General features: G+C 38.5%; 1 protein-coding gene across 2 annotated transcripts in view; it reads right to left on the bottom strand.

Moving 5' to 3' along the window:
* Positions 1-398: 398 nt before the first annotated feature.
* Positions 399-21,129, bottom strand: part of MYB (MYB proto-oncogene, transcription factor) — a 36,413-nt gene continuing 15,682 nt past the window's right edge. Inside the window, exons 10-16 of one of the 2 annotated variants that reach the window (XM_066248354.1) lie at positions 20,232-20,582; positions 18,589-18,731; positions 17,317-17,431; positions 17,100-17,225; positions 16,113-16,223; positions 13,850-13,957; positions 399-707 (exon numbers count right to left, since the gene is read on the bottom strand). In XM_066248354.1, the coding sequence (XP_066104451.1) occupies positions 591-707; positions 13,850-13,957; positions 16,113-16,223; positions 17,100-17,225; positions 17,317-17,431; positions 18,589-18,731; positions 20,232-20,582 (1,071 nt within the window). In that variant the 3' untranslated portion in view covers positions 399-590. The remainder of the gene's footprint in view (positions 708-13,849; positions 13,958-16,112; positions 16,224-17,099; positions 17,226-17,316; positions 17,432-18,588; positions 18,732-20,231; positions 20,583-21,129) is intronic. The other variant, XM_066248355.1, reaches the window with a different exon arrangement.

Here is a 21,129-nt window from a genome sequence, read left to right as displayed (position 1 = left end):
TTTTTTATAAAAAACTATTTCGTACAGTAATAATTTTTAAAGCCAGCTAAAAAAGACTCATTAAAATGGTTTAGTACAATAAATGTACCTCCAATGTTATTAACCACATAAATGAGCATTTACAATCTTGATTAGTTATCATCTTGTGGTGTTAAACCAACGTTTATAGTAATGCATCGTGTTTAGTGATTAAGAAAAGTGAAATACTGGAGTACCTTTTTATGTGTAAAATCTCCAAAACGTCCTGAACAAAAATACTGGGTTTGTTGGCTCCTCTAAAATACAAATAGATTGCTTTATGTTTTTAAAAAAAATCTCCCCTAAGATATTAACAACTGACTACAGTTCATTACCTAATAATTTAGGTAATCCTGTTATTTATTTATTTATTTATTAAAAAAAATCCTTTTAGTTGGGTGAAATCTGATAAGATTTCATCCACCTAAGATGCACTTGGTGCTGCCCTTATCTGTTGTACCACAACAAAAATAGGTTCTGCTTCCATTCATGAGAAGTTTCAGGTAGAGGAACGATATATCCTAAGTCGACGTGAAGTGTTCTGAAAACCATAATGCTCGTCTGGAAACGTCTCACATGACCAGAGTCCGGGTTGAGAAGGTGTTCACATATTTACAAGTCTGACCGGAAGCTGTCATCTGATCTTCCACCTTCCCACAGGATGCAGCTTCCCAGGCCCCGCTACAAGGCTAAGGGGGAAGAAGAAGGCAACAGCAGGTCAGACAGGAAGCACATACTTTAGGCCCCAACGGGGTCCCAAATCCCAGCAGAGCCAACAGAGGGAACTTTGACCTTCAGACAGCAAAGTGGCGCACCCCAGGGAGCCTTTGTCAGATAAAATCTTAACTCTCTGACACCCAGGAATCCAGCGTTAAATGTTATTAATGATTAGAAATTGTTTATCACTAAGAGAAAAAAAAGTCCACTCCAAACAGTTATATTAAGATACAGCCACGCCATCATACGTGAGTGCCTTTTATCTATTAGGTTGATTTTACAGAGACAAAGAACGGGCATAATTCTCCAGACACCTAAGGTGAGCTCTGGGTAGCAAACTTGAGTTATTTAAAAGAAGGAACTCCCATTGTGATAGCATTGATCAACAGTTACTAAACACAGCATATGTTCTTTTAATATCAATTAAATAACAATTAATTTAGAAATACCTGTTTACCAGGATAGCTTACTTTTTAAAAATTAAATTTATTGTGGTGATACTGGTTAATAAAATTATATGGGTTTCAGGTGCCCAATTCTACAACTCATCTCTGTATACAATATTGTGCTCACTCCCCCAAGTCGAGTCTTTATCCATTACCTTTTAATTCACCTATCCACCCCCTCATTACCACACTGTTGCCCATGTCCATGAGGTTTCATTTATTTCTTTTGTCATTTTTTTCTTCTACTTTTTAAAAAAATGTTTATCTTATTGATTTTAGAGAGAGAGAGAGAGAGAGGAAGGGAGAGAGATACAGGAACATCAATCTGTTCTTGTATGTGCCCTGACTGGGGATCGAACTGGCAACCTCTGTGCTTTGGGACAATGCTCTAACCAACCGAGCTATACGGGCAGGGCTTTTGCTCTCCTTTTCAAAGACACACTAGAAGATGTAAGACGGAACTTATATCTAATGGGCAGCATCCCGACCCAGGTCCAGTGCTTGGCACTTCACACACGATCTCATTTGCACAGTAAAACTAACCCATGAGGGAAGTCCACCGTTTCCTTATTGGGCAGGAAATGGAGACTCAGTGGAGATAACTTGACCAAGGCCATTGTGAGGGTAAGCTGTGGAGTGGTTTTGAATCTAGATCTGCCTTTGCGCAGCCTTGGCTCTCCTCCCTTCCCTCTGTGTGGCTTCTAACTCTCTGTGCCCTACTTAGCTCCCTAAACGGTGTGAGATGCTTACAAAGGAAAGACAATATAATAGGGTTTCAAAAGTGGACAAGGCAGGGTTGTAGATAAATGTACAAAAAATTAATAATCTGAAGATGGGGTAAGATTTGTACGCAAAACCCTCGCCATGAAGTATAATAATGCATCTGTTAAATGTACCCCTCAACCTGGGCTCTGAGCTCCGCAGCAGTGAATGCAAAGAGGGAAACAGAAACACAGGCAGATACAAGATTTGGTGCTTCTGAGCTCAAAACTAAACCAGTGGTTTTTAAAAAGCACAACTATTCCTGCCATTGACATCAAAGGGGTTTTCTTTTATCACAGGACAAAAGAAGAATAAGAACAGAGAGACTTCTGTTCTCTAAAGCCCCGAGTGTCTTTTAGGAGACAAAATGAACTCATGTGAAACAGGTGGAGGAGTAAGAGGCAGTGTGAAGGGGTGTGGTGTCACGCCAGGTGAGGAGGGACGGGACACCGAGGGATTGCCATGGCAATGCTCTAGGGTGGCATTCAACCTTTTACATCTCCTGGCACGTAAACTAATTACTAAAATTCTGCAGTGCGCCAAAAAATTTATTTTTGCAGACCTGACAAAAATATAGGTATAATTTTGATTCATTCACACTGGACAGCGATTGTTGTGTTGTCATGTTTTATTTCACAATCTAAAGGAAAAGAGATCAGTGTCCCTGACTAAATAGGTGGCGCACATTTTAAAAATTCTTGCGGCACATTAGAGTGTCTGCCATGGAGCACTGGTTGAAAATCACTGCTCTAAGAAAAGGGCAAGAATAGGGAGGCTCGAGAAAGGCAGGATGAGACAGGAGCATAACCCAGGGGAAGAAATAGTATGAAAAGTCAGGAAGCTGAGGTTTGTACGCTGCTCGTGGGAGGGCCTGGGACAGAGGAAGAGGTAGAGTGGACTCAATCCCAACGCTTCACAACTGGTTACTATGTGCCTCCCATACTGCCAAGTGTTTTACAGGTGTCATTTCATTTACTTCTCACATAAAACATGCAGAACACTGCACCTGTTTTACAGACCAGGCAACTGAAAATGAAGAGAGGATTTAGGAAACCTGAAGGTCACCCAGCTAAGAAGTGATGGAGTAAGAATGTGAACCCAGGCCCCGGGGAATGTAAGATGCTGCTGCCATTCGAGTTCCGATCAGTGGGAAACTGTGGGGTCAGCAAGGCCTTGGAATGTCGAAGAAGGGCCTGGATGGGGTGTTGGAGTTATCAGACTTTTTAGCAAAGAGTTATAATAATTTTGAATGAACGTGGTATTTGTTCATTCAAAATTAGGGGTTTCCTAGGTGAGGGGGTTTCCTCACCTAGGGGCTGGTGCAAAGTTTCAGTGAGGTCAAATCTCACGTATCTTAACTTGTAAACTTTCATAGGTCACAGACTGGATTCCCCAGCTTCTGTCCAACCTGCCACGCCATCTCATCACCAATGTCAAAGGCACCAGCCAAGTTCACATGTAAGTGTTTACTCTGAAGGATTAGAGGCTCCACAATGAACCTGAACTACTATATAGCAAGATGGATTACTGCACTATTATCCTGGAACTGTGGATCACAAAGATGACAGGCGCAGGGGCTGACTTCTGCCACTGACTCACAGTGTCTTCCACAACAAAGATTACCAGGGTAGTTACAGCATTCTATGGATAGTTGGATAGTTCTGAGTAAGTGATGCTTCTCTGGGCTCAAACAAGTGGGTGTTTCCCTGTCCATACAAATTTTATATTTTAGTTTAGTTGATGACGTCCATGTTCTTGCTAAAAATTTTCAGTGCGGCACTGAAACACCAAACTGATACTAGAAACCTAATTAAAATAATATTAATGTTACCATCTCAAGTTTTGAGCTTGCGCTTAAATAGTCACTGTAGCAATGTGACATATACCAACTACCGTTTGGTAGCAAACAGTTAAGTATGGTGGGTGTCCACCATGAAGAACTAGAATTGATGGTGCACCTAGAACAAAGTCCGTGGATCTTAAAAAACAAGTGACAAAAGAAGCAGCGAAATAAAATATCTTAATACACTAATATCCTATATGTAAATATAAAACTACATGAAGGTACAAAAAGCCAAAGTACGTATTTTGAAGGAATGCATGCAAACACATGCCGGGGAAAAGGGAATGAAGTGAGAATGGAGATAAAAGGACAGCAAAGAATGCTCTTCTCTGGATAAGTTTTTCCACTTACCTGTACTTCAGTTGATATAGAATTAATTTTTGACATGTATAAACTAAGTATCTTTTTCCTTTTTTTGTATTTTTTGTATTTTTCTGAAGCTGGAAACGGGGAGAGACAGTCAGACAGACTCCCGCATGCGCCCGACCGGGATCCATCTGGCACGCCCACCAGGGGCGACGCTCTGCCCCTCTGGGGCGTCGCTCTGCCACGACCAGAGCCACTCTAGCGCCTGGGGCAGAGGCCAAGGAGCCATCCCCAGCGCCCGGGCCATCTTTGCTCCAATGGAGCCTTGGCTGCGGGAGGGGAAGAGAGAGATAGAGAGGAAGGAGGGGAGAGGGAGAAGCAAATGGGCGCTTCTCCTATGTGCCCTGGCCGGGAATTGAACCCGGGTCCCCCGCATGCCAGGCCAACGCTCTACCGCTGAGCCAACTGGCCAGGGCCAAACTAAGTATCTTAAAACTATGTTGACACCATCTTATGTTTGCTTTTACTATGCTTTGTGGTAAAAGTCAAATTCTGACCCTTGGCAATTTGGTACTCAAGGTAATTCAGAATTCCCAAAGTCTGTTCAGGAGTCTCTCATACCAGGTCTCATCAGTTTAATATCTTTGCTACTTGAAATATGACAGTATTCTTGTTGAATCTCCCACCTGGCTCATCATGTTTGGCTCTTCCTCCAGGGCCAGATAGTTAAAACAAGATCAATATAAAGGTACCATGTATTTTAAATTAGGACTTTGAGAATCCTTTTCCATCAGCTTCTCTTAAGTCAAAATGGAATTTACCAAGAAAGAAATCAAGTTGACTGAAATATTCAAATTCTAGAAAGCAGAGCATTTCAAGGGTGTATAAGCCCTAAAGCTCAGGGCCTAAGAAGAGAACGTCTGAAGCTCGCAGTGCCGACAAAGGCAGGGACACAGCAGCCACTGTGTACAGAACAAAGAGCACACAGTCAGTGCACGGTGCTGCCTTGTCTACGCCGCGCGAGCCCAAAGCCAGCACGTCTCACAGCGTGAATGACTAAACCTGGCCAGAGCAGACACAGACCCATGACTACAAGCATGAAAGGAAGAGCAGAAGTCCAAGGACTTGGGGAAGAAAAGAAACACTCTGACTTGGGTGGTGGGCACACAACGCAATCAACAGCTCAAATGCTACTGAGATGTTTACCTGAAACCTATGTGTTCTTATGGAACATGGTCACCCCATTAAATTTAATTTCTAAAAAACCAGTCAGGTCCAACAGCCCAAATGGCAGCTGCCTCTCCTGCTATTTCCTTCTCCCTCCTTACCTTGAAGGCCTGGGGCCCCGGGCCAACTTTTCAAGCAGACAGAATAGTTTTGACAAACAAGGATCAAATCTCCTTGTGCTGGAAGAGTATGTTTTAATACTGACATGTAGATCTTTGTACATCCTCCCATTCCCTCTCTTTAAATTTTAGTTCCGTTTACAATAAAGAATTGATAAGCACTACAGATCTGTGCAGATGAATTCTTGTTAAATTACTAACCTGTGCTACTATTGCACATGTCACTCTCCCCGGCTTCATTTCAACATTAATAATCCTACTGCACATCCTCCTCCTCTTGCCTGCGAGTCACCTTGCTTATCCTGTAACCCTGTCTCTAATTGCCCCTGGGCAGAAGTGAACTGTAAATAGACTGTCAAAGTTTTAACTGGGATATCCTGCTAAAGCACTTTAAATAAATACTCAGATCCTTTGTAGAAAATAGAAGGAAAAAAAAAAAAAAGGAGACAAGACGATGTCCACAGGTGGTTTTCTGTCAGATTATCTTCACATTTTCCACTTAGGGTAAAGAATAGTTTTTTTCATCATGTTGAACAACAACTACTATTATTATGATATTCATATAGCTGCTTCACACAATAGCTGCTGATGTCAGAAGCAAGCTATGTGCTCTACAATTTGCAGGCTTAATAAAAAATTTGAATAAGTGATAAAATATGATTAAAACCAAAGCAACTTGTGAGATAGTATTTTTTTCTTTGCTTGTTTTGTTTTTTTTAAATAATAAGCAGATATGAATGAGGTCCAAAAGAATAAGATGATCTGATTATTTATTTTTTTAGTGAGAGAGAGGGGAAGAGGGACAGAGAGAGAGAGAGAGGAACAGACAAGAAGGGAGAGCGATGAGAAGCGTCAATTCCTCATTGCAGCTTTATAATTGTTCATTGATTGTTTTCTCTTATGTGCCTTGATTGGGGGGCTCCAGCAGAGCGATTGACCCTTTGCTCAAGCCAGTGACCTTGGGTTTCAAGCCAGCAACAACTGGGCTCAAGCCAGCAGCCATTGGTCGTGTCTATGATCCCGCACTCAAGATGATGAGCCCATGTTCAAGCTGGATGAGCCCAAGTTGAAGCTGGCTCAGGGTTTCAAACCTGGGTACTCAGCATCCCAGGTCAATGCTCTATCCACTATGCCACTGCCTGGTCAGGCATGACGATCTGATTATTCTATTTAATCCATCTGAAGAAAATCATTTGGACTAAAATTCTAAAAGTTAAAATTCCCTCCCAAAGGGGCATCTTTTTAAAATGTATCAGTTACAAGAGATAACATAGAAATCCTTAAGTTGTATCTTGAAAGTCATGGATAAACCTGAGATGAACAGTTGCTAAGGTTGATGGTTACCCAACTTTTCTTATGCATAAATGCATAAAACAATCAAATGTCCCTAACTTCAGGGTGGTTAACTTGTCATAAAGAAGAGCCCTAAAAGCTAGGGGACAGAAGGTCCAGGCTATGATAGGAAGTTGCCCCATCCACCAATCTGTCACTTCCATCCAAGCCTTAAGTTAATAACTGCTAATACGCAGGGACTTTGCCTAAATTTAGAGTTTGACCTAGATATCTCTAGGGGGTCTCTCCCATCTTACATGTGTATAGACATTGCAACAGCTTGTAACGCATAGCCCAGAGCATCTAAATTTTTGAAAGAATAGCTCTTTCCTTAGTCACATATTAGTTCTAGCCTATTAAAATTAAGACAAGTGTCAAATTGCTCTATAGCAAGTATATCTTTGCTGGCCTGAGGAAGGTTCAATATCAGTGTTTAGCAAACCAAACAAAAAGTCCACAACTTGTCATATATGGAGCCAGACACACTGGATTGGAGAGCTTAACATGCTTTTCCACTCATTTAGCCTTTGTCAGGTCAACCCAAAAACTATACCCAGGAAACATGCTTAACTTATTTATTTAAAAATATTTTTTACTGAATTTATTAGAATAACATTAGTTAATGGATGTTAGGCTCAGTGGTAGAGCGTTGGCCTGGTGTGTGGATTTGTGGGGTTTGATTCCTTTCTGGTCAGGGTGCACAGGAGAAGTGACAATCTGCTTCTACACTCATCTCCCTCTTTCTTCTCTCTTTCTCTCTCTCTCTTCCTCCTCTTCCTCCCACAGCCATGGCCTGATTGATCCAGTGAGTTGGCCCAGAGTGTTGAGGATAGCTCTGCGAAGCCTCCACCTCAGGTACTAAAAATAGCTTGGTTGTTAAGCAACAGCTCCAGATGGGCAGAGCATTGCCCTGTAGGGAGCTTGCCAGGTGAATCCCAGTTGTGGCACATGTGGGAGTCTGTCTGTCTCCCCTCCTCTCAAAAAAATGTCAATAAAAGGTTTCAGGTATACAATTCTATAATATATCATCTATATATTGTATTGTCTATTCACCACCTAAAGTCAAGTCTCCTGCCATCACCATTTATCTCCCCACCCTTTACTCTCTCCTACCTTTTCCTACCTGCCAAACTTGCTTAATTTATAACAGATATTAAAAGTAGTTTCCTGAAATACTACTGACAGCTATGTAAATTCTTGCCAGGACAAGTGGAAAAAAGTGACCCAAAAGGAGAGCCAAATTAATATACATGTAGCCAGGGGGGCAGGCCAACAACAGCACACTGTACTAAAAAATGCCCCGAAAGTTATATGTCACATATAGACAGACTCTTTCCATATCTGTTGACATGCCAAAAGAAGTAACAGAAAAATAGAGAAACCCAGTGAATGAGTTGTTTCATCTCCATTACACCAAAGAGATCTGACTGCCTTTATTTCAGGAATCAGCTGAACCAGCTATCTTTTTTGGTGACCCACTGACACAGTTCTGCAAGAGTGGAACAGGGAATGAGAAAGAGTGTGTTAGAGGAAATAATACACCACAGTGCAAGAAGACCGGCCCTCTGTGAGGCCTTCTTGCCTGTGTTTCTGAGGACAGGGCTTTACATAGCCTTTGCCTAATAATACACCACCAATGTACACTGGTAAGTGGGCCGCCATTTTGAAAGCTTTATTATATCCGTTTGAACTTCATAGCAACCTTGAATGATGAGTGAAGGATATACTATGATCCCAATATAAAGACAAGAGCATTTTGGTCTGAAGAGGTTAATGAATTAAAGACATGTAATTAATTAGAAGATGGTAGTGTCTAGACCCACCCAGCAACAGCCCAGGTTGCTGTTGTCTGCATCCTAATTTATTATACTCCTCAGCAATATTGATCATGCAAAAATGGTTTTGCCCTATTTAAAAAAAATCCTAAGTAATTCACAGAAAAATAGGAGTAATCCAAAAATGCATGGAACTGAAAAAGTGAGTTTCAATTGCTTACAAAAATATTTTAAGATTCTTTGATGCTGTACAAATGTGTTTAAATGATAGTGGCTTGAAAAATTTACTTAAACTCACTTTTCAAAAAAAGCAAGGCCATGACAAGCCAAGTCAGGAAATTAAAATTTAAGGCTGTCATTCTGTGGTTACCAAAAAGAGGAAAGTGAGTGAGTAAAAGGCATATGAACACATCTTTACACTTGGGTTTTAAATAGGAATAAAAGGAAATTATAATTTAAGAGAAAAATACAGAAGTTCAGAACATTTATAATTTAAGCAGTTTCAGATCTACTAATGAAAATGTCGATCTTAAGAAACATTTGGTGGTAAAATGTATTCATTTCAAATTTAAAGTAAATTAAAAGTGTGTTGAGAAACACAGGCACCTCGTGCTGAGGAGGGAGCTCGTGCGTGAGTGTGTGTGTGTGTGTGTGTGTGTGTATGTATATGTACATTTGTGTCTGCCTGACACAGGCTCTCTCAGGGTAACTTTTTGAAAAGTGCAAGCTTTCTAGACAGAATGTTTATTTCCTCACTTGCAATCATTTTTGAGCTTCTAGACTATCCTCTACCCCCACACAACATGGGAAAAATAGAATAACGGTCTAACGTGAAAATCTCACATATTCTGACCTACACAAAAGAAACAAATATCAAAATGTATCAAAACAGGCTCTGGCCAGTTTGCTTAGTCTGTTAGAGCATCCTCGGGGCACACACAGGAAGCAACAAATAAACAGCACGACTAAGTGGAACAACAAATGAATTCTTCTCTCTCTCTGTCTCTGTCTCTGTCTCTCTCTCTCTCTCTCTCTGTCTCTGTCTCTCTCTCTCTCTCTCTCTCTCTAAAAGCAATCAATAAAAAAGGTTTTAAAAAAAGTCTCAGAACATTTCTATTATGAGTCCCTATCTGTTTTTACAATTTAAAATGAAAGCACCTTAAAAAAAGAAACCCAACAATTACAAGATTATAAAACTGCCACAAATTACTTTTGGAAAAAAAGGTCAGCATAAATTATTTTAAAAACAAATATAACATTATTTATGCATAATGGCTAACAATTGCCTCTATTTAAGTTTATAGGTTATGTATTAGGGGATATGTGGAGAGTTCTGATTTAGTAAAATTTATTGCTTCTCAAAACAACCCGCATAACAACTGGGCATACTCAGCACCTTGATTTTAGTTTCTGCATACATTTCCCACTAAAATGGTCAGAGCACCTTGGGGAATTGTCTAGTTTCCAGGAAGAGAAGAAGGAAATGTATCTAGTAAATAAAAGCCATTTAAATAAAATAAAAGTGAAAATTATGTTTCTCAGTAGCGCTAGCCATGTTGCAAGCGCCACGTATGACTAGCAGCTATTATATTGGACAGCAGCACATTTGAACACTTCCATCATTGCCTAGGTTCTCCTGGACAGCATTGGTGTAGAGATTAAGAGAGATTTAAGAGACCCAAAAAGCAAATGCAATGTGTGAAACCGTTTCAATTTTGATCCAACAAATAATAAAAAGATTCTTTTCTGGATTAATGGGAAAATTTAAATACAGCCTGAGAATCAGAATATCAAGGAAGTATTGTTAATAATAATGTATGATAACAGTATTAGGGTATATATGCAAATGTCTATTTTTAGAGAGATATAAGAATAAAATGTTGCATTGTCTGGAATTTTAGAATGCTTCATAAAAACATAGATGAGATAAATATGGCAAAAATGTTAATAATTGTTAAATCAAAATTATAGAATAGTTTCTATACTTCTCTGTATGTTTGAGATCTATCATAATGAAATGTTAAGCTCATGGCTACTTGCATTTCAAATTTTAAAATGTCAAAATATAATTTACACCTATTTTTGTATAAGCACGTGCATTTATATGTACATTATAAGCTGAACCATAAAGGCCCAGTATCCGGGCCTCAAAAGTAGTAATGGCTCTGTTTAAGGTGTTATTTCCATAAGCCAGGAGTGATTAAACCCGAAACGACAAAATACAGAATTGCACAGTTATTGTAGTCTTCAGTAAACTGTTCTTGTATCTAAGAAACATTTTTTATATAATTAGAATAGACAATCAATTGCACTATTACAAGTGGCAAATATTTTAGGAGTATTTGAATTTTAAAATATTTTAGGAATCATATTCAGTCATTTTAATTAAAAGCACTATGATAAAAATATAGGATTTGGCTAAAATCTCACTTAATATTTGACTTATTATAAGTACAGATTACAGGACTTACAGGTTAGATAAAGTACTCTGTTTTCTTTAAAAAAAAAGTACTATTAAGTCAAATAGCCACATCATTTAACAAAGGCAAAATATGTTCAATAATACCATCCCTGAGTTATCTGCCTTATTAGGTCAAATTATCTATGATAACATACATTGAAGCACTATGTTTTAAACAAATTGAATAACCAAACTGCATAAAAATTTATATAAATATTATTGAACTAAGATTATATGAAGTATATGCAATATATGTTTAAGTATTTAGAATTATTTGATATATTTTCCAATATTTATCATATAAGTTTGAAATATTTTAAAAATCACATATTTCTATGGCATGAGAAACTAGATCTTCATGTTACAAAACAGTAGAGATACTTGGTGTATAGCATTCATTCATTTAATATATATTTCTTAAAATGAATTAGTCACCTATTATAAGTTATTAAAATATATTTGGACAATGTAAGTCAGTAAACCATATAATGCAGGTAGAAGAATTAACTCTAAAATTAACGTTTGCATCTCAGTTATTCAGTTTAGTAGAATTGACAGATATCACCTTCACCATGCGATGTACACAGCTGGCTTAATCTGAGTATACAGATGTTAGGATCTGTAGAGTGCCAAATGGGACTTTGTAATATGCTAAAAATATAGATTAATAAAGTAGAGCAACTTCTTAATTTTGAGTTTCAAAGATAAGTAATGTTTTCATGAGATAAAATATAAATATGTTGATAATAAAGTTCCATACTGATTTTGAAAAAATGCAATAGCATTACAAATTTCAATGTAAACATTTGGACAATCTATATTTTATATAAAACAGTTAACCTTTAACAATATGAGGGCTGGGAGCACCGACCCTTGCACAGTCTATATAACTTTCAACTCTGCTAAAAACTCAGTCATTTCCTTGGTATCAATGAGGAAGTGGTTCCAGGACCCCCATGGAGACCAAAATACAGATACTCAAGTTCTTTATATAAGATGGTGCAGATCAATGTACACAGTCAGCCCTTTGCAATTGCAGATTCAACCAAGTGCAGATTGAAAATGCTGTTTTTGATCTGAGGTTGGTTGAATCTGTGGGTGCAAAACTTGAGGATTATACAGAAGGCCTACCAAAAAATAACCCACAAATAAATGGATCTGAGCAGTTCAAACTCATGTTGTTTAAGGGTCAACTGTACTCAAGACTTGCTGATTTTATATAACATATATGTTATATCAGTACCATGTTAAGCTCAATGGTTTTGGCTAACCAGTATTTGCTTGTGCCAAAAGCTTTTAGGAATCGATTTTAGGAAAATAACTAAAGGTTTTCACCTTAATCATGATAACTAAGTAATGATAACTGTCCCCAAATATATTTACATATTTGCTCTTTGAAATTTAGAACGCCATTTTTATATACTGCTATAAATGTAGGTTGAGTCCCAGTCTAAGTTACAAAATATATATAAAACTTAATCTGGCTTGATGCACAAATAGCACTTAGTTTAATTCTATGTTGTGAAAACCAAGGGCCATGTAATTTAAGAAGAAAGAGGGAAAGAAAAACAAAGAAGGTGTTTCCCTTCTGGAGCCAAGATCAGGGCTAGGTGAAATTTGGAAATAGCTACTTTGCCTTGACATCTTCTTAACACGCCTTCTGTGTCCTTCTTCTGGCTTGATGGAGTCTGTTCCCTTTGGCCTCTCCTAATTCATGTGATATCCTGAGTCTTCTGCACATGGGACCTATGCAGGCCTGACTGACTCAGGAACTACTCCAGATTCCCCACAGGTACTGACATTCCCTATCCACACTCAGGTCAACAGCTGTTTTTCACCAAGCAATCGGATCAGATAGAGGCCACAAGGAAAGCAATCTGATTGAATTAAGCATCAAAAAATGCTGGTAGTCTTTCCAACTTTATTACCTGCATTACATTATTTGTATCATTTAAAAAATAATGCTAACCATAGCAAATACTTAAAAAGAGGAAGTTTTAAGATACTCACAACTGGGAGAGAGAAGGCCTACCGCCATGAGGGGAAAGCCCTTTAAAGAAAGGGTAAGCTCTCAAAGCACACCGTCCTATCACAGTACACACGACTGTCCACTTCTGAACTCAAGTCCTTGATATGCTCCAGGGTTTGTGAAGTTCCCCTCAGGGGAGCTCCTAGGGATGGAAGGGAGGGTCTGCAGGTGGCTGGGTGTTGGTTTATTTAATGTTGGGAACTGCTTTAAATAATTTAGGGGAGTAAATTTGCATTCTTATTTATATTTGGTGTAAGTACAAATAAGGATTTATTGGAATTTGCTATATTTTATCAACATACACGGACTTCAGAGTTACAAGGGAAATCTCTTTTGATATTAAAACCCAGAAACAGCTGGTCAACAGGTTAGCCACATGACATCGACACTTGACTTTCTTATTTTGATCGTCAAATAAATTGTAATTATTTTTCAACTAGCTCATCTCAGACTTCATTTAAAATCTAAACAGTGTCGGAGTGTTCATGGTTTCGTGATGGAGCATAAAAAAATCTTGGAACAAAATGTAAACTATACCAATTAACCTTTTATAGACTATTTAAATGCAGAAGGAGATATTGACACATGTAATATATGATATTAGTTTCAAACACAGTAAGAAACATTTCACTTCATCATGCATTGGGAACCTGCTCTAATAAAAACTTCTAGCAACAAGGAATTTAAGGACTTTTTAGATATTAAGAGTTTTGTAAAAGTACCACTGTTTTATATCTAAAATCTTTTTAAAAACCCAACAAGATGACAGTTTTTCAGTGAATGACTTTGAAGACACTATTCCAATTGTAATTACCTGCAAGGGACTTGCCAGGGACCTGCTTTTAGGAACTGTAAATGCTTTGAGAACATTGTCTTCATCTTCTGATACTGGCGTCATTAAAACGGAACTTGTAAGAATATTCTAAAGGGAAAGAGAATAATTTGAAATTCAAATGAAGTTGGATAATATGAGAGCTTATGCAATTCTGACACTATAGAGAGTAGTTTGCTACGAGATAATACACATTAGTGGGAAAAAATGTAGGTATCTGCCAGAAATTCTCTTAATGAGCTAAAAGGGGAACTCAATTATGTACTAACCCTAATCCCACTGAGGCAAACACCAGTAAGTAAAAAAGCTAGGCATGAGACAGGCACTAAAAAAAATCTGCGAGCCCTAGCCAGATAGCTCGGTTGGTTCGAGAGCATTGTCACAATACACAAGATTGAACGTTTGATCCCTGGTCAAGGTACATATAGAAAAAGACCCATGTTTCTGTCTCTCTTCCTTTCTCTCTCTCTAAAATCAATAATTAAATTTTAAAAAATCTGCTAAATGAATTATCAAATACATGTTTTTAACAATGAAAGATTTGCTAATCTCTGCAGAGTGAAACACTTATTTTATATACTACAGATTAGTAGCAGTAGGGTATAATGGTTAAAAGTATGTAATTAAAAGCTAGACTTTCTGAGTTCTAACCCAGAACCCTATGTATTAGCTATATAATTCTGACCAAGTGACTAAGCCTCCCTGTGTCTTAATTACTCAGCTGGTCAAATGGAAATAATGTTACCACCCTTGTAAGACTGTTGAGATATTTAAATGACTTAATATATCTAAAAGTTTTAGAATAGTCCTTACCACTCAGCCCTTACCACTTAGTACATATTGAATAAATATTAGCAATTGTTACTAGCTTTGATTCACCATAAAGGACAACCAATCACAAATTACAAACTTTAAAAATGTTGTTAACTGGCCCTGGCCAGTTGGCTCAGTGGTAGAGCATTGGCCTGGCATGCAGGAGTCCCGGGTTCAATTCCCGGTTAGGGCACAAAGGAGAAGCGCCTGCTTCTCCACTCTTCCCCCTCTCCTTTCTCTCTATCTCTCTCTTTCCCTCTCGCAGCCAAGGCTCCATTGGAGCAAAGTTGGCCCGGGCGCTGGGGATGGCTTCCATCTCAGGCGCTAGAATGGTTCCAGCTGCAATGGAGCAACACCCCAGATGGGCAGAGCATCACTCCCTGGTGGGCACGCCAGGTGGATCCTGGTCAGGCGCATATGGGAGTCTGACTGATTGCCTCCCCACATCTAACTTTGGAAAAATACAAAAAAAAAATGGTGTTAACTAAGTGCTAAAAAGAAATGAGCTATCAAGTCATAAAAAGAAATGAAGGAAACAAAAGTATATATTACTCAGTGAAAGAAGCCACATATTATGCTGTATACTATGATTCCAACCATATTACATTCTGGAAAAAGCAAAACCATGTAGACAGAAGACCAGTTGGTTGCCAAGAACTGAGGGGGGGGGAGAAGGGGTGATGAGGTGGAGCATAGAAGTTTTTTAGGGCAGTGAAACTACTCTGTATGATACTACAATGGTGGATATACATCATAAATTTGTTCAAACCCATAGAATGTACAACACCAAGAGGAAGCCCTAATATAAACTAAGGACTTTGGGTGATAACTGTAATAAATGTACCATTCTAATGGGAATGTTGATAATGAGGAAGGCTGTCCATGTGTGGGGACAGTGTGCTTATGGAAAATCTCTGTACCTTCTGCTCAACATTGCCATGAACCCAAAACTACCATAAAGACTAAAGTCTGTTAAAAAAAAAAATAGTGGTAAGCAAAACAATCAAATGTATGGTATAATAAAGTTCAACTGCTATAGACACCGTGGTTAGCACTATGCTGCATGTTGCATCGAACCAACCAGGTGACAATTAAACGAGGAGGAAATACTGCATTTAAATGAAAATTAAAAGTAAAAAAAAATAACATCCTATTTTCATGGAAAATACGTATATTCATACAGCAGATGTTTTAAGTGGTAAGGACACTTAAATCCTAAGAAAAGAAATAATGACAAAATCCTCCCTGGAACAGAACATATACATAGACAAAATCTCAACTTTATAGTCAACACTAATAATCACACAGAAGTAACCATGCGAGAGAGAACGTTTCGATGGTGCATTAAGGAGTGCTGAAACCACAGTGGCCCCGCATGCTGCACACAGACTTCTGCGAGGCCCAGCATCCCACAGCATGGGCGTGCACTTACTGGCACATCCACCACGGGCGATGCCTGTGTGAACAGCTGAGTGTTCAGACTCTCCCCTTCCCAGTGGCTGGAGCAGAAGAAGTTTCCTGCTTTCTCAGTCGGAGATTCCACCTGAAAGCAAACAGGAAGTGCTTTGTTGTTTCTAGAACCAGAACTTCCCACGTAACATTTACACTAAAGAGGAAATTTCTGTAAGATGAATAAGGCCTACTGAGCAAATGTTTAACCTGCTAACTATAGTTGATGGCACTGTGTTGCATAATTGAAATCTGCTAAGAAAACAGAATTTAAATGTTCTCGCCAAAAAAAAGGTAATTATGTGAGGTGATGGATGTAGTAAGGAACTCAGTGGGGGTGAATCCTGTCACAGTGTATACATGTATCAAGTCATCACACTGTACACCTTAAATATTGTACAATTTTGTCAATTAAATCTCAATTAGCTAAAAAAAAAAAAAAAAAAAAAAAAAAAAAAAAAAAAAAAAAAGAGTAAATGTCTGGCCGGGCTCTTAAACACTTATCCTTACATGAAAATAAATTCAAGAGGTACTGTATCTAAGCTGTTAGAAACATTTCTTGCCACCAAACTCAAATTTTGATCCTTGCAAGTTAAAATCCTTTTATACTATGAATTAAAGATACTATTATTTAAATTTCAATTTCAATTCTCCAAGACACCTGAAAATTAAATATCTATGTATTGATCACCTGTCCATCTATATACAGTCGAAAGCTGCTCCCTTCTCTCTGCTCTATCCTCTCCTGCATGTTGTCTGTTCAGACATGAAGTAGACAGAAGTGGCTCAGCTTCGCAAATGAAAGGCCACATGCCCGCAGCCTGGCAGGACCTCTGAACTGCATCTTGTAGGAAAATCTTGTATAAAAAGTGGTGTTGCCACACAGTGCTGACTCCAGACACATCAAGCTGCCCACAAGGAACAAAGGGAACAGCATTCACAGGATCCTTTCAGAGGATCTCACATTTACCTCTTGTTTGATCTTCTTCAGCAAAGGCAGTCCATTTTCTTGAAACTCAGGGACAATTCCAGATTCATCAGATTCCTGCTTGATCACATCCTGTAGGTCTTCCACTAGATGAGATGGTGTCTGAGGCTGAAGGGAAGAGTGGGCATGTTTGCATCAGAGGAAAAGTTCTGTCTGAACTAGTAAGCCACCTAAACCCAAGAACTTTGCTGACACTTACTAGCATCTTCAGGGGACCGTATTTAATTTCTTGAGCTGCAAGTGCATGTTTAAATGGTGTAGGGGTTCTTGGAGAGCTTTCTAGGATTGACCTTTTGATAGCTGGAGTTCTAAAACTTTAAAAAGAAAACAAGTGTTGGTTCAATATACAAGAACATATGTCCCTTACATTCCTTTATTATATTTAATATTTTTCTATGAATATAAGATTGTTATTGATAGAGAATTGGGTATGCTGTTTAATAATACATGTATTGTTAAGAAAAAGATATTATGTACATCACATATTTTCAAATATTATACCCCCTAAGACTAAGGGCATTAAAATATTTCTTATCTTTTCTCAATCATTCTGAAGACATGTGAACTGGCCCTAGGGTTTTTTTAAAAAATTTTTTTTCCATTGATTTGAGAGAGAGGGGAAGGAAGAGCGAAAGAAAGAGAAGCATCAATTCACTGTTCCACTTAGTTGTTCCATTTAGTTGCGCACTCACTGATTGCTTCTTTTAAGTGCCCTGGCCAAGGATCAAACCAGTGACCTCAGTGCATTGATCCACCCAGCCTGGGCTGTCCCTAGGTCTTTATAATAACCATAAGCATTGTGAAGATCTGATGTCATTTACAAATCAATTTTATCTAATCATTAAAACAGGGCCCACAATAGAAAAACATGTTAATCTTTTAAACTGTACTTACTGTCCTTGGAAATAATGAGATTAAAGGTTTGTTATGACTCATATTGATGTTCTCTGCCATTTGTTTGAATTGGTTAGGCCTTTATTGAATATAAATGACTGCTTAATCACCGCTAGGATTCTAATCATATAATATTTTTGGGGATGTCAGAAGTAGTCCTATCTATAGATAAAATTTCAAAAGGAAAAAATAAAAGTAAAAAAAATACGAACTGAAAAGAACCCTACTCATTCTTACTCTGACGTTTATAATCGAAGAGAAAAGGCTGTTGAAAATCTTACTTTCAGTGAAGAAGAAAAGGCCTTACTGAACAAACAGTAAGGAAACTGAATGGAAAAGTTACATGAAAACTACCTCTGTATATATAAGAAAATTTAAAGTGAACGACAAAAGTTAATGTAGTTTATCATCCTGCCTTCCACCTCTAGGTAGTTGTAACAGACTCAGGACAGACAAGTCAGTGTGGAATATACATGATTATATACATACAAGTGGATCAGACATTTGGGGACTATATTCCATTAATTAAATATAAGTAATTAAGATAAATAACTTTAGTCTTGAGCCAAGAACTTACATAGTATTTTCCTTTTGAGCTTTCACAGTCTGGTCTCTATGAAATGGTGTCGCAACAGTAAATTTGTGACCACTGAGAGGGGTAGAAGTTAAAGAAGGCATTTCCGGGTCCAAGTTTTCATGATTACTGGAAGTGTTTAAGAACTAAACATGGGAAGAACAAGAAATTACTTAGATCAAGTCATTCTCTATTCAGCCCAATTTAAAAATCACACTGTGATAACAAGCAAGTATGTTTTACTGACCCACTATATAAAATAATAAAGGATGTTAACAACAAGTAGTGTTGGACAGGGTATTGTTTTATTTTAATTGAGCATCAAGACTTGGAGTTTGATTTCCAAGAATCAAAATCTTGGGTCAATGCTGGAAAACTTGCAAAATTGTCAGAAAATAGTCTCAATAAATGACACTCGCCATTAAAGAAATGAGATGCACTCTTCAGTAAGTTTAAAAGTGTTACAGTGACTTTTTTGGGAAAGTAACGATTGCTTTTCGTTTATATTGTTTTCCGTCTTTAATGATCCACGAGCCATCACTATAGAAGGTTTACATTATGTGGAAAATTCTTGACTCATAAAAGGTGTCTCTCAGAACATTGATGTTCTAGGGACCTAACAGGTGTTCCTTAAACAGTTCCAAGGTAAAAATAAGTTCGGGAAACACACCGAGCATAACTTCCTCTTAGAAACTCACGATGCACATCAGTGTATGAAAGACTCTGAGAGGGTCTGCAGTCAAGAAACCAATTTTTAATTCAGTGTTTCCCAAACTTAGGATGTAAGTAGATGTTTTTCTCTGGAACATCTATTAAAATCTTGCATAATAAATATTAATCAGAACACAATTTGGAAGATGCAAGCAAGAGGCAAGATGACTATTTGGGGGAGTGCATCACTTGTTTGTACCTGAAGTTGTTCTGAACACAAACTCGACAGACATAACTGGAAAAATGTTTTCAAGTGCCAAATTACCTATTGACTTCAATTATTTTCAAAATTAAGAAACACAAGTTTATGATAAGAATGATCACTTCCATGCTTTTAAAAATAATATATGAAACAAGACGATTCATTGGCAAAAAATGTGCTAATCAAATATTACGGCACAACTCGAAAGAGCCAATATTGAGAAAAGGAAATGAAAACATATTGTTTTCCGTAAGCATTTGTTTCTCATCGTCTTCCCAAACTTCTCCACTTAAAGATGGAGTGGAACCTTTAAACTTTCTAGGTGCAACCCAAGTACAGTTTGCTTCCCTCCTCCCCTGGGTCAGTGAATCACATCGTAAGTGAACAGAGAGGCAGAAAATCCGTTAAGAGTTTTTAAAAGGAGGTAAAGAAGGGGAGAAGAGAAAGGGAAAGAAATGTTAAACTTTAGTGTTGGAGGAAATAAAAGCATATCTCATGCAACTACTCATCTTTCAAATCACCCAAAAGAGAATCATGACAAAATCATCAGTCAGCCCACAGGCAGCCTGAACTCTGGGAGACAGTCTGACTTAGCACCAGCTAGATTCAATGACAGAACAAAATCAGCGAGGGCAACAGTCATTAGTCATTGTTCCAAAGGATTAGTTTCTAGATTATTAAGGCTCAGTAGTCTGCTGAAAATTAGTAACAGCTGTGCAGAAATGTGCTCTACCTGCGAGGGGGAGAAGGACAGGCTTTTGACAGGGGACCGATTGGGAGTTGAACTGCTGACGTCAGCATTTATGAAGGACCTAGAGTCTCCAGTGGCTAAGGGGCTGGCCTGGCGCCGCTTTGTTCGGAGGATGACCAGCGGGATTGTGCTGTGCCTTGCCGGAGGGAGGGGCTTGAGCGGCCCAAGTGAACCCTCACTCAACTTGCGTTTGCTAGGATCTCTTGCAGGTCTAGTCCCATTGCCCTCTCTTTGCTGGAGCTGTAGGACTTTGCCTACGTGCTGTTGGCTAGGTGAAAAATCTGCTTCTTCAAAGAGTTCGAGACTGCTGAGGTCACACCATGATGAAGAATCCTGAAACAATGTGGGAGGCGCAGAACTCTGAGGCAAGTGTGTGCATGATGTGTGCCATCACCTGAAACACAGCACTGAGAAAGAGATGCTGAATGCAAAGAAAACACCTGCCTGGCCCCCTTGTTTGACTCCTGGAGCGACAGCGTCAGGATTGACAGTTGTTCTGATACACTGCGCGGGAGGTCTGCCACGCTGCCTCAGGGCTGGTCCTACATGAGTGACCTCCGGGTCCTCTAGTAATTGCATGCAATCCAAAGCAAAAGGGAACCCTTTTCTAGATGGCACACTTGGCAACGTTCATCCCTTGCCTGATGGATACGCAAAGAAATGCTTTTTAACCAACTGGGAAACAAAGGAAATGAATTGAATATTTGCTTTTGAGGGGCTGAACTTAACTCTGTTTCACTGAAGGTGGTTTTTTTCAGTGACCTGACTGGGACTGGTAATCAATAACCAATGTTTTGTGGAGAAAGACATGCACCACCAATGAACTTATTACCACTTTAAATATATTGAAAGGTTGCTTTAAGCTCTGAGTAAACATAAT

Source organism: Saccopteryx bilineata, chromosome 12 (genome assembly GCF_036850765.1).
Source record: "Saccopteryx bilineata isolate mSacBil1 chromosome 12, mSacBil1_pri_phased_curated, whole genome shotgun sequence".
In the NCBI taxonomy this organism is placed as follows: domain Eukaryota; kingdom Metazoa; phylum Chordata; class Mammalia; order Chiroptera; family Emballonuridae; genus Saccopteryx; species Saccopteryx bilineata.
Note: the sequence above shows the minus strand (reverse complement) of the source record. Positions and strands in the feature narration are given on the sequence as shown.